General features: G+C 35.1%; 1 protein-coding gene across 3 annotated transcripts in view; it reads right to left on the minus strand.

Annotated features, from left to right (window-relative positions):
* LOC149811726 (transcription factor bHLH129-like) overlaps positions 1-13,852 on the minus strand; it is a 59,249-nt gene that overhangs the window by 26,397 nt on the left and 19,000 nt on the right. For 2 of the 3 annotated variants that reach the window (XR_016428627.1, XM_089993974.1), the window contains exons 2-4: positions 6,682-7,040; positions 5,317-5,448; positions 3,949-4,014 (exon numbers count right to left, since the gene is read on the minus strand). Coding sequence is in view for 1 of the 3 variants with exons in the window: in XM_089993974.1 (XP_089850100.1) it covers positions 3,949-4,014; positions 5,317-5,448; positions 6,682-7,040 (557 nt within the window). In the remaining 2 variants the exon portion in view is untranslated. The remainder of the gene's footprint in view (positions 1-3,948; positions 4,015-5,316; positions 5,449-6,681; positions 7,041-13,852) is intronic. The other variant, XR_016428628.1, reaches the window with a different exon arrangement.

The following is a 13,852-nucleotide window of genomic DNA, read 5'->3' on the forward strand; positions in this document are numbered from 1 at the left end:
AACAGCTATTTGCACAGTCAAGTTCCAACAGGAACTTGACTGGATCAAATATCTAGTTTCTATTGAACTAGATGCTAAAAAAGAAAATAAAGAAAAATAGAAAAAGAAAATATAATAATATTAAATAATATATATTACAGTTTACATTTTAACAAGTTACACTGCCATATGTCACTTCGGAATATCAACTTGCAGATTTCTTTACCAAAGCACTTCCTGCTCCTCGCTTCTTGTTCCTTCTTGGCAAACTTTCGGTCATCTCCCCATAAAGTTTGAGGGGGGTGTTAAGACATATGTAATAATACATCTATATATATAAATATAGATGTATTCACCATAATACCTGATAGGGGTATTATGGTCTTTTCACAAGTACCCAATAGGGGTACTTGTTTTATTTCTTTTATTTTTCTGTTTTTTATTTTTTGTTTTTTTATTTTCTAAAATGTTTATTGGGATACCAAAGGGGCCCCACAATGGAGTCGTTGGGGCCCCCAACGGTCACAATTGTGACCGTTGGGGGCTCCCAACGACTCTATTGGGAGCCCCCTTTGGTCTCCCTTTGTTATAAATAGGGGGAACCCCCTTGTATCTTGTATTGCTTTTAGAGAGCTCCTCTCCAATAAAAGGGATATTCTTTTTATGTGTGTAGCCTTTTTATAAGGCCCTTCGTATATCCCTTGGTGGATTTCCTCTCTTATGCTTGTTTCGTTTGTCCGTGTTGGACATAGTGAATGCATTGGCATTCTTGGATTCTTCTGCATACTTCATTACAAGTATACCCTTGATCTTTTGAAGAAAACAAGTATGGTTGATTGCAAACCTATGTTAACCCCAACTCCAATTCACCATAAACTAAGAATGGAAGAAGGTGAAATATATGAAAATCCGACAGAATATCAAAGCATTGTGGGAATGTTACAATATTTGACCTTCACCAGACCTGACAGTGAATCAAGTATCTCAATTTATGCATCAGCCAAGAGTCACTCACATGGAAGTTGTGAAGAGGATCCTGAGATATCTCAAAGGCACAATGGGGAGATGGCTTATATTATAAGAGACGAAGGCAAAGGAAAGATATGCTTACAATTATGGCATTTTTTGATGCAGATTGGGCAAAAGATCCAGATGAGAGGAGAGCAATTTCAGGATATTGTGTTTTTATTGGTGGAAATTTAGTCTCTTGGTCAAGTAGAAAACAAAAGGCAATGAAAAAGTCAAGCACTGAAGCAGAATATAGAGCCATGGTTGCAGCATTTTCGGAATTGGGTTGGCTTAGATTTTTGTTGAATGACTTAAGTGAAAGGATTCCTAAATATATATTATTCTGCAACAATCAAAGTGCCATCAAGATATTCTTTAATCCTGTCTATCACAGAAGGATGAAGCATATAGAGATACATCAGCATTTCATTAGAAGCAACATTGAAAATGGAGAATTAGAAGCTAAATTTGTTGGGACAGAAAATCAAATTGTTGATTTGTTTACAAAAGGATTGACAAAGCGAAGGTTTTGGTACCTTAAATCCAAGTTGTCTATGGTTATCACCACATACAACTTGAGGGAGGTTGTTGCAATGTAATATGGGGATCTGGATAGTGTTGGGTCTGTGATCCAGATCCAATACAGAGTTATGTTTATATTTTAACTGTTTTACATTATTGCCCTTTTAATGTATATGGATGTAATTTAATAAGGGAAAATCGGTAACATCAATTATTGTAATTGTTTTCTTTATATGAAGGAGAATTGACTCACGATTTCCCTGGTTGAGGAAACGTGATTGCCAGCCTCATTTTCGTCTTATCTATTTTCTGCTAAAATAACAATCACAACCCGACATACTACTATAATCTTGCAAAGTCTGTTCTAATTAACTGATCGGACCTAATGCATTAAGTGCTATATTGCTACTCAAATAGCCATAATTATGGCCTTTGGGGAAGTGGTTCTTGCAAAAAGGTAGGCTAGGAATTTGACCTATTTGAAAATAAAGAAAATTATAATAATATTATATTATGTTAAAAAAGAGATAAAAAATGCAAGACATTAATCACTAATCACCAAGGTTACCAAGCACACAAGGAAAGTGTTTGAATATCCTTGACTTGGCCACTTCTCATATATGTTAATCTTTTTTTTCTTGATATACATGTTATATTCTTAATTTAAGATTTATGTGTGTGTACTTCCCTTTGGTTTCCTTTTCTACTATACATGTCTTTTGTTGATTGTTTTTTTATTGATTATTTGAAATTTTGCTAAAGTTCTATAAATATAATATAATATAATGAAATCAAATAATTAGTTACCTAAAACTATTACATGCTCCTCTCTCCTATCTCCCTTAAAAGTAGTATAAATACAATATAATATAATAATAATATAATTAAATCAAATAGTTAGTTACCTAAAACTCTTATATATATGTAACATTGATATACTCTTCCTTGTCAATGCCTGTCCTTTGGACGGGCCATTTTACTAGTTTCTTATAATTTCATTTGGAATTTTGGATGAAAGTATTGTTCTTTTTCGAGATTTGGGTTTCATGGATCCGGATCCTCTTTTGAAGTGGATCCTAAGCTAGAAAAGCCAACTTATCTGGACTTTACCTCTTCACAGGAGGACAGTCCAGATTCAAAGCATATTGTCCTGACAACTTCCTAAAAATTAAAAACAAGAAAAGGAGGGATTTTACAAAATCAAAGCAAAATCTCCTATTCCTGTAAAATTTTTCACACTGGCATACAAAATAAAAGACAATTTGTGATTGGCCATCCTTTTTCTTGTTTTTCTATAATGTCTAAAACTGTTTATTTAATCTTCTATCCATGGAGATACAACCAGATGAGGATACTTTTAATAGGTGATAACACCATAAATCCATGTAATCCTGGATTTTATTTCAAAATTTAATGAAAAAATATATCCATACAGCCTCGGCATGTTTTTGAGTTGAGGAGGTTTATGCTATTCCAGAAATACAAAGCCTAGAATTTTCTAAGATTTCTAGCAAAACCTTCTGGATTTTCAGAAAGAAAAGTTGAATATATTTCCTATATTTTGGAAGTAAACATGGCCTACTGTGATCAGTTCCTGAATAAACTGAATAATGCCTGTCTTCTTTGTCTTGTATCTACATTCCTATGTCACATGGGTGCGGGGGTGCGGGAGGGTATATATATAACAGTTAATCCTCCTCAGCCCATTTGATTGGGCTCTTTTTTTTTAAAGTCCAAATTTTGGACATATATGAACCTGGGTGTGTTGACCACACCCAGGGTCGGGTTGACCGCACCGGGTGCCGCACCCACACGCGCACCCGCATCGCATCGCGTCGACGCGGGTGCAGCACCTGGTTGGCCAAATCCCTGTGACATAGCTACATTCATATATTTTATGGTCAGTAACAGGCATCTTGAACTTCCATTGTTTTTTCTGTCACAAACCGCTAAGTACTTCAGGTTCTAATGGAATAATGAATTGCATAAAGTACAAAGATAAAAAATAGATGCAATTATCTAATGGTCAGTTGACATGCATAAAGGATTTATTATACGTAAGAGGAAATTTTATTGAATTGCCATTCAAGGAAACCAGCATCTCACAGAATTTGTTAAACCTGCATCTCACAGAGTCCTGTTGTTAAGGACTCTTTGTGCCCGGTTCAGATCTTAGACTTATAAATGCCACCAAATATCTTGATCATAGTTTCTATGAGATGGTGCCTTGGGTGGTGGGAGGGAAAAAGATTGAGTTGTGAAGCCAACATTCTAGTCTATTGCATATATGTAGTAACTGGTCTTGAAGATGATATAAAAGGAACAAGAAAGATATCAAATGATGAAAATAGATAAGATATTGAATGATGCAACGGTGACCAGAAAAAGAAAATTTAGCGATTGGGTATAGGTGAGTAAATGCATAAGCCAGAAGCGTACCTTGTCCATGTTGGGAACAAGCTCCTGTAACTTTCTCAGCTTTTCACTTATCCTTGTTCTTCTTTCCTAAACACAAAAGGGCAATATATTCACATTTGATGCACACTGCACACAAACAGATGCATACATGCATATGGACACATGCATATGGGTTAATATTTGGTGCTATTGAAGGCACAGAACTATCGACTATAAATCACCCCCTTTTCATCTATGTCACATAGGTGCGGGTGCGGTGATGCGGCACTTTCAAAAAACTTGGGTGCGTGGGTGCGGGAGAGTGTATATATATATATATATATATATATATATATATATATATATATATATATATATATATAACAATAGTAACACTAAAAGACTTCTATAGAAATGTAAAAAACAGGAAAGGTTGGAGCGAGCGAGCAAACAACGTCTTCTGTAGAAATGTTATCAGCAATATGGAACCTGCACAGTTGAGATTCCGCTTCTTGTTGCATTGTGAATCTCCCATCTACTTAAAAAAAAAACTGAAAAAGAATGTTCAAAACCAAATATTGAAAACTCAAAGACTCAGTGTTTTAGCGGTTCATTTTGGAAGCCATAGATGTCGTGCATCTAAGGCATCAACGGCCCTGAAAAAAAAAGTGTGACCCATCTACGAGCTGCCGGAATGAGAGAGAGAGAGAGAGAGAGAATCCTCACGCCGGAATCTGGGTTGGAGACGGAGAGGCGTTGCGTCGGGGTCGGGAGACGGAGAAGAGCGTCGCAGCGTCGGGGTCGGGAGGAGAGGGCAAAAAGTTTTTGCCCTAATCCCCCTCCCAGCCCATTTAATTGGGCACTTTTTTTTAAGACAAAAAATTGGACATTTATGATCCTGGGTGCGTTGACCGCACCCAGGGTCGGTTTGACCACACCGGGTGCAGCACCTGCGTGGCGTCGATGCGGGTGCGGCACCCGACTGGCCAAATCCCTGCGACATAGCTTTTCATATATATATATATATATATATATATATATATATATATATATATTTTAATTGGACCTTATGGATGTGATCAAGTTTTTTTAGTAGAAAAAAGAGTTTTGAATCATGTGAGTGTGAAAGGCAAGCAGGTTTTTTAAGGGCTTCAAAAATCAAAGGCCCACAATGCGCTAAAACTTCACAACTCAAAAAATCACATTTTTAGTTAAAATTGCAAGATCCAAGGTTTGATCCTTAGCAAACAAACCACCTTGAACACATCTATATGGTCAGATTGAGTCAATAAAGCTTGAACCCATGATTTCCATCTCACTAGTTCCGTGACTTAATAGCACCAAATTTTAAACCCTATATGTCATCATATTAGTATGTGCATAAAATGTATATGAAACACTATAACGAACCCTCTCAGCAATGCTTCGTGGATGGGTGGCAAAACCGCGCTTTGCACGGATCCTGCATGGAACTGAATCTTGTTGAATTTGTAGAAATTTCTCCATGGAAGCCATGTCCAGTGACGCATTAGCCAGGCCAAACTGACAAAATTTTAAATAATGATGCGCCAGTGATGCAAAAAAAGTAATGGAATTGTAGCACAATTGAAGTTAATTGGTATGCCAAATTTACTACCAAAAAACAAGAAATACTTTTTCTTTTTGATGAATCGACAACACTCAACATGCTTAAGAATTAGAAAGTGTGACTAGCTGATTAACGGTGGTCAGAAAGGGAAACTTGAAGAACTGTTTACACCTCCTGAGTTTCATCCTGATGTCTAAAATAACTAAAGGAACAAATTTTGAAGATAACTGGAGAGTTAACCTAGTTTGCTTTTAAAAGATCTAGAGTCCTTTGAATCTGTGTCACAGTGACATGCCACTACAGTGCATGTCATGGATGACACAAGTCGGATACATTATGACACATAGATGTGGCCCTGACACATAAAGACATTATTTTAATAGTTTCAGTAAATTTTTAATGCTTTTATAATATTTCAATAAAATATATTTTTATACATTAAAATATCAAAGAACTGATTAAGAAATTAAAAATTCCATGCTGCAGTATCTTATTTTGCAAAATATTTTTTATCTCACATTTCAGGTCTTACCAGTATCATAACTTTTGTTCACTTGGAGTCTCAGTTGTCAACTTTCAATATCTAGGCAAAACTTTCCAACTCTTCAATTTTCAGATTTAACTCCTTGTGTCCATATGAGGTAATCAAACTTACAAAAAACCCTTAGATTCATAAACTACATTAAAAGCAATATAAAGAAAACAATAATACTTATCCAGAAAACAGAGTAGCAAATATGTGATAAAGTATTCTAAATAAATGATGCCAATAAGCGCACTATTCTGCTAAATGCTAAACTCAAGGGTCTTTCCAGGACAAGAATAAGATCTTAAGCAAACTCTGTAACACACTTTCAAATTTTGGAAAAGTGCATTAGAAAAAGGTGAATTCATCTCCTAGATTAAACAATTGCACTGAAAAGATCTCCTTTTGGGGCGATGATAACTGGTAAACTTCACATCTTGGACTGGCTCAACTTCCACAAAACCTTAATATCCAAATGTTTCCTAGTTAATCAAATAACTTATTATTGGTTCCACTACCAAAGCAAGTCTGCTAAATGAACTGATAAAGCAATAAAAAGAGACTATTTTTAAAAATATTTATCATGCCAAAAGATCTGCAAAAATGATGTCATCAGCAGCCATATTAGAAAAATCCATACATAAAGGGAGATACAAGTTACCTGTGGATCACTAAGCCCATGAATAATATCCCCGTTCAAATCTCTAGCACGTTTCCTAGGTGCAGCACCAAACGCAATTGGATGTGTATCATTCATTGTACCCATTTGAAAGCCACCAGACATGTAAGACTTAGTTACATTTCGAGAGCCTAAGCTTCCATCATCAGAGCTGCTGTTGCCTGTTATGCTTTCACCAACATCTGGCATGCTGATATCAGATAATTGAGAAATGAGACTTTTTTGAGAATCCTGCCTCGAAAAACTCAACTGAGACTTCAACCTCCTTTGTGCCACTCCATGCTGTCCATTAGAGCAATTTTCCAAGCTAAAACTTCCAATGCCACCAGCCAAAGAATACCCTGTGAATAGATGTGGAGAGAGAGAGAGAGAGAGAGATAGTAAGCACCACAAATGCAAAAGCTACACATTGTTTTCTACAAGGTTGTAAGTATCGTATCGTTACCCATATAGTTCGGGCCCAAATTAAGCCTCTATCGTACCATATTGTAAAATATCATAATTTTTTAATAAAAAATTTTCCAAAAAGTCTAAAAAATCAAGAGAAATTAGAAAATTTAGAAAAAAATCATATCACATGAAACAACGATAAATTGCACAAAATACAACTAAAAAATCACATATGAAGAATTTATGTATCCATGAGCCACATACATCAACTAATATAGAATCATAAATAATATTGCATGCATATCTTACAAAAACAAGCAAAATATTAAATATATTGCAATTAAAAACATTCCACAAGACTCATACTTTCATATTACATAAACAAAAACAAAATAACAAAGTTCATAAACAATTAAGTGTTAAATAACCAAGTTTTTTTTAAAACATATTATATAAAACCTTAATAATCATAATCATCTTCATCATCATTATCTTTTTATTCTTTTTTTCCTCCTTCTTCAACATCCACATCGTCTCCAAGATACGTGGGATCTTCATCATCTACCTCATGCGCTCCTTCCACGTTAATCCACTCAAAAAAGAATTTTGACAATAGTGGCACTTGATTTTTAATCAGTTTTCATTCATTACTTAAGTGCCCCATTGTCATGTTGGATCCTCTAATGCCATCTTCCCCCAAAAAAAACTCAATAAGAAGAAAAAAATAGATATTTTTTACCTTAACCCAGTTGCTAGAGTTGAAAATTTGTGGAAATGCATTCTTTAGAAAATTGCAAAAGCCCTCTCCCTTGTGCACGAATCGGCCCCCAAATCGATCCCATGACTACTAAGGTGTGTGAGTTACCTTCTAATAGCCTCTAGTCTCTAACAACCCCAACTTATACTAAAAAAAAGTGAAATTTTATTTTATTTTATTTTTTAAATTGCAAAAATAAACCCAAAGATTCGAGGTCTCGCAGATTTAATATACCAAATCACAACCAGACTGTGCATTGAATCAAAGAAGAATAAATCAAACTTTATTAATCAATAAATAAATGTCAAACAGACTCAAAACAAAAATCGTCAATATCATAAGAGTCATCCGGCCAAAGAACCCAAAAACTAGTCACAACTAGTCAAGAAATCACTGAGCATCCGGACCTATAAAACGGTTTTATGAAAACGGGTAAGAACCAAAGTTCTTTTTACGAATTCCTCTAAAAATTCAAACGGTAAGGAAACAGCATAAACCAAATTCATGCATAAATTTAAGAGGAATGTCACAATCAACTTACCATTCAAGCATTTAAACAAAATATCATGCAACAACAATTATCATGCGAAACAAAATAAGCATGAATTCATAAATTAATGTTGAACAGTAAATATGCATGATTCAATGCACTTGTATGAATAACTTATTAAGTTATTTATCAGAGTTTATTTTGCATGCATGTCCCTATTAAATGCACATAATTTTAGTTTCTACTTTTTCTTAAACTCTCGAATACTCAAAACGAACACAAAATCCCAAAATCCAAGATAGATTTTCAATTATAGCTTAACACACAATTTGTATTTTATTACTAGGTTGCACACTTGTTCTTCGACCGATATCAAGAATCAACATCATCCATCAAAACATTAGAAATCAACATTTAATATTGGAACATCAGAGAAATCAGCATCTACTGTCACTTTTTTGGTATATCAATAACTATAACTGAGTCAACAACACCAATCCCACGCAAAGTGACTGAATTTTCCTAAAACCATGGTCAGGAGGTGAACCACTATATCGGGTTCAGGGGCACAATTGCACACAGAGTTTTAGTATCCTCACGGTTTTTCAATACCGTCATCCAAGATTCTCACACTGTGGAAGGGATATCAAGGAAGAGATTAATTATACTGTTTTGTCTCTTTTATCTTTTGAAAAAAAATCAAGTTTTTTAAACAAAAATCGTTTTGCAACTCAACATGCAAAACCAAATTCGGGCCCTGACCCATAAAATATAACAGTGCAATTAATTTTGAAAAAAAACCCTTAATCTTTCACAAATAAATTTTGCAATGCATAAGTTAAAATCAACAATAAGTAGATCAACACATGCTTCTGGCCTATACAGCCCGCAGTGGTTCACATCTGACCACCAAAGCATCTCAAAAGTGATTTATACATCTTTTGCAAAAAATTTAGTGAATGTGCAACACAAATCTTGTTTCAAAACATGTTCACAATGCACATTCAAACACACAACATGAATGCATATAAAGTCAAACACATACACATGCGAACAGATGCTTGTAACACAATCAATTATATGCATAAACACCCAAACAACGCGCATATGATCATATTTATACAAACATCAAAATAATCTTCAGATTCATATGTATGATATGCATATTTGCAACATGGTATTTGAATGCATAAGCATACATAACCAAATCAAAACATATAATTGGATACATAATCCTGCAACTAACATGAATATGAGCTTGAACATGGCAAAACTGTTCAGATTCACAAGATCTTAAATGTCGGCAAATCTTGTCAAATTGCACATACACAGAACATTAGCAAATCTGATCAAATTGCAAACATAGCAAACTAGTAAATTTGATCGGATTGCAAGCACACAGCATTTTTGCCAATCTGATCAGATTGCTATTACTCAACATATCAACAGTCTGATCAGATTGCACATGCACAATACATTGTCAAATCTGATCAAATTGCAGAAGCACAAAACATTGGCAAATTTGAACATAATGCATATGCACACACATTGGCAAATTTGAACATAATGCATATGCACACACATTGCCAAATTTGATCAGATTGCACAAGCATAAAACATTCACAAATCTGATCAAAATGGACATGCACATATATTATCAAATCTGATCAAATTGCTCAACCACAAAACATTGGCAAATCTAATCAGAATGGACATGCACACACATTGCCAAATCTGATTAGTTTGCACAAGCACAAAACATTGGCAAATCTGATCAAAATGCACAAGAACACAATGTCAAATCTGATAAAATTACAAGCACAACACACATTGGCAAATCTGATCAGATTACTCACTCGCAGCACACTAGCAAATCTGATCAGATTGCTAGCACACAACACATCTTCCAATCTGATCAGATTGCTCACAGACCACACATCGACAATCTGATCAGATTGAACATGTACATACATGAGCAGTCTGATCATATTGCGCATGCTGAACATAATGGCTCATCTGATCAGATTGCACACACGCAACATACTGCAGATCTAATCAGATTGCGCACACGCATCACAATGGCAGATCGGATTAGATTGCACTCATGCAACATCTTAGCAAGTCGGATAACAACATAAAAAATTAACATATAGGCAAATCTAATAACATCAAAAATAATGTATAAGCAAATCTAATAACAAAATCAAAAATAGCATATGGCAAGTCTGATAACAATATCAAGAATAACATATAGACAGACCTGATAACATCATAAAGAAATAACATAGTGGCATGTCGGATCAGACTGCACACCCACATCATGTAGGCAAGTCTGATCAGACTGCTCACGCCTAGCATATTGGCAGATCTGATCAGACTGCTCATAAAAACATATTGGCAAATCTGATCAGACTGTTCATAAAAACATATTGGCAAATCTGATCAAACTGCTCAAACACAGTGATGTTACGAAGTCGGCGAGGAAGCTGATCCACAATCTGAGATCCGAATGGATCTCAACGCGCGAAAGTATGTATTGTAAAGGAAGAGTCCAGACGAGACTCAATTTGGATTCCGTTTAGTGGCAAAAGCACTCTGAAGCGAACAATGGGACTAACACGGGGAAGATGCATACTGAACACACCTTTCCAATAATCCAAAGAACACGAATTTTGGTTCTTGGAAGACCCAATTACGAAACTTTTATCGGATAAGTTATCGTGGACTCTAAACCGAAAGCTACCGATCAATTCGTGTAAACCAAGTAGAATGACTTGGTTCTGTTTGGACTTAGCGGACTCGTTCAACATAGGAATGGGAAATAGAACCCCAATAGACACGAAGTGGGTGAGAACACGCCGAACAAGGGACAGTAGAAGAATTATGTCCAGAACTTCAGGGACAGGACAGACAGGGCGCCTGTCTTCCAGCCAAGGGACAGATGGTTGGTTTTGGGAGGAATTTTGAAACGTTAGAAGGCCGAATCTGTCAAAACCCAAAACACAAAAATTGTTCAGAATAATCTTATCTTTCAGACGAACCAAAAATTGAAATTTTTGGTGAAGTCTATAGAAAGTTACACTCAAAGTACGTTGAGATGTTTTCTGAGTTAATTTAGATAGGATAACGATTTGAGAATCTATCATGCAGGAAACAAGCTCAAATATGAAGACACGAATGGACGATTCTTGAACTGGTTAAAACAAAAAGGTTGTGAGTTCATGAGTTGTCTTTTCATAACAGCAAACAGAGTAACAAACGAATGAGTATTGACATAGATATGCTTCATACACCGAACACTCTAAGGAAATATAAAACGCAGTCCATAAACTTAGATATCAATCAAGTAGCATAGATTGTCAGACGTTTTAGACCAGCAACGAAACGGATTCAGAAAATATGATAAACATGAAAGTTGGAGAGTCGGATGTTAGTTTTCCAACAAACTAAGATTCGGAACTTTCTGTTTAGCCATTTGGGAGAACATAGCAAAATACCAAACTCTGTCAGAGGGCTTGGCCACTCTCATTCGCGGGTTGCACAAACCCAGCAATATAAAACAATTTTCTTTCGAATGAAATTAGATTTTTTTATCAGAGTTCAACCTGCATTCAAAATCATTTTTAAAACTCTTTTACCACGAATAAAAATCGCCTTTCCCTTGTTTCCAATTTCTGATTAGAAACAGAACTATCGAAACAAATAGTTTAGCAATCGAAACAACAAAGATGAAATAAGACTTTCAAATTTCAACTAAACAATAACATGCATAGCAGTCATTCAATTGCACTAACACAAGTTCAGACCTGAGATTAATCACCACCTATGTCACATGGGTGCGGGTGCGGGTGCGACACGGGTGCAGCACAATTTCAAAAATTTTTGACATGGGGACACGGCTATATATATTTTTTAAAATATATATATATATAACAATATATCTAGTGTGTGCATATATGTGGATATTGTCCTCTAAAGTTTGGCACCAGCTGTAATGAAAAGAGGCGGAAGCACCAACAGAGCAAAAGGCACTCTTAAAGAGTGACCACAAGAGTCAAGAGCACAAGCACTAAAAGTGCACACACAAAACACTCAAAAGTGAAAATGACTTAAAGTCATAAGTTGGATATTATTGAAAATGACTTAAAGCCACTTCAATCCCTAAAAAATATCTCAAATAACCAAGGTCAGACATATCAAAAGTTTCTTTTAACATAGACTTTACATCATTTACTCCCTTTTTGTCATTCTCAGTGATGATCATATCATCAACATACAGTAGAAGCATAATAATGAAGTCACCTGTCTTTTTAACAAAAAGAGCAGTGTCAGTATAGCAAGAAGAAAATCCTAAATTGATTAATACATTACTAAACTTATCATACCAAGCTTTAGGAGCTTGCTTAAGTCCATATAAAGCCTTTTTCAATTTCAAAATTTTTCCATTTAAATTCATACCTGGAGGCGGTTCCATATAAACTTCTTCATTTAAATTACCATTCAAAAAAGCATTTTTGACATCAAGTTGAAAGATTGGCCATTTTTTAACAGAGGCTATAGCAATAAGAGCTCGAACACTATTCATTCGAGCAACTGGGGCAAAAGTTTCATCATAATCTACCCCATACTCTTGGGCATATCCCTTGGCTACCAACCTAGCCTTATATCTTTCCAATGAACCATCACTCTTAGTTTTTACTTTAAAAACCCATTTACATCTAATGGGTTTCTTGCCATTGGGAGGATCAATGATTTCCCATATTTGTGCCTTTTTAAGAGCATTAAGTTCTAGTTCCATAGCTTCATTCCAATGAGCATATTGTTTAGCATCATTGTAATGAGATGGTTCATGAAAGGAGTGAAGAACAAGTAGGCATGCTCGAAAGTTAGGAGAAAAAGAATCATAAGAAACAAATCTATTAGGTATTTTGGAAATCCGACTTGACTTTCTTTGAGAGGTCTCTTTGATTGACTCACTTTGGGAAAATTTTTCAAGGGCACAAGGAGGATTTCTTTTATTCCTTCTAGAGTAGACTTGTATTTGTCTTGAAACATTTTCTTCTAAGTTTTGATCATCATTTGGATGTTCAACATGATCTTCGCTAAGGGATTCACTAGGATCAATATGATTATCTATGATGTTTTCTTGAGGTAACAAGTCAAATAGAAAGGAATAATCAATATTTTCATTTAGTTGGTGCGAAAAACCATTTTCCTCTTCAAGGAATGTGACATCTTTTGAGATATAAAGTTTATTCTTAAGTATGTCAAAACACCGATAACCTTTTTGTTTTTCGCCATATCCTAAGAAGATACATTCAATAGCCCTAGGAGAAAGTTTATCATTTTTGTGAGTTAGAACAAAGCATTTACATCCAAAAATTCTTAGTCTTTTATAATCGGGAGACATATTGTAAAGTTTTTCAAATGGAGAAATATTTTTCAAAGAGGATGAAGGAGTTCTATTGATAAGATATGTTGAGGTTAGAACCGCTTCGGCCCAAAAGGATTTTGGG

The sequence above is a fragment of the Nuphar pumila genome, chromosome 17 (genome assembly GCF_984573655.1).
Source record: "Nuphar pumila chromosome 17, dmNupPumi1.hap1.1, whole genome shotgun sequence".
NCBI classification, from domain to species: Eukaryota; Viridiplantae; Streptophyta; class Magnoliopsida; order Nymphaeales; family Nymphaeaceae; genus Nuphar; species Nuphar pumila.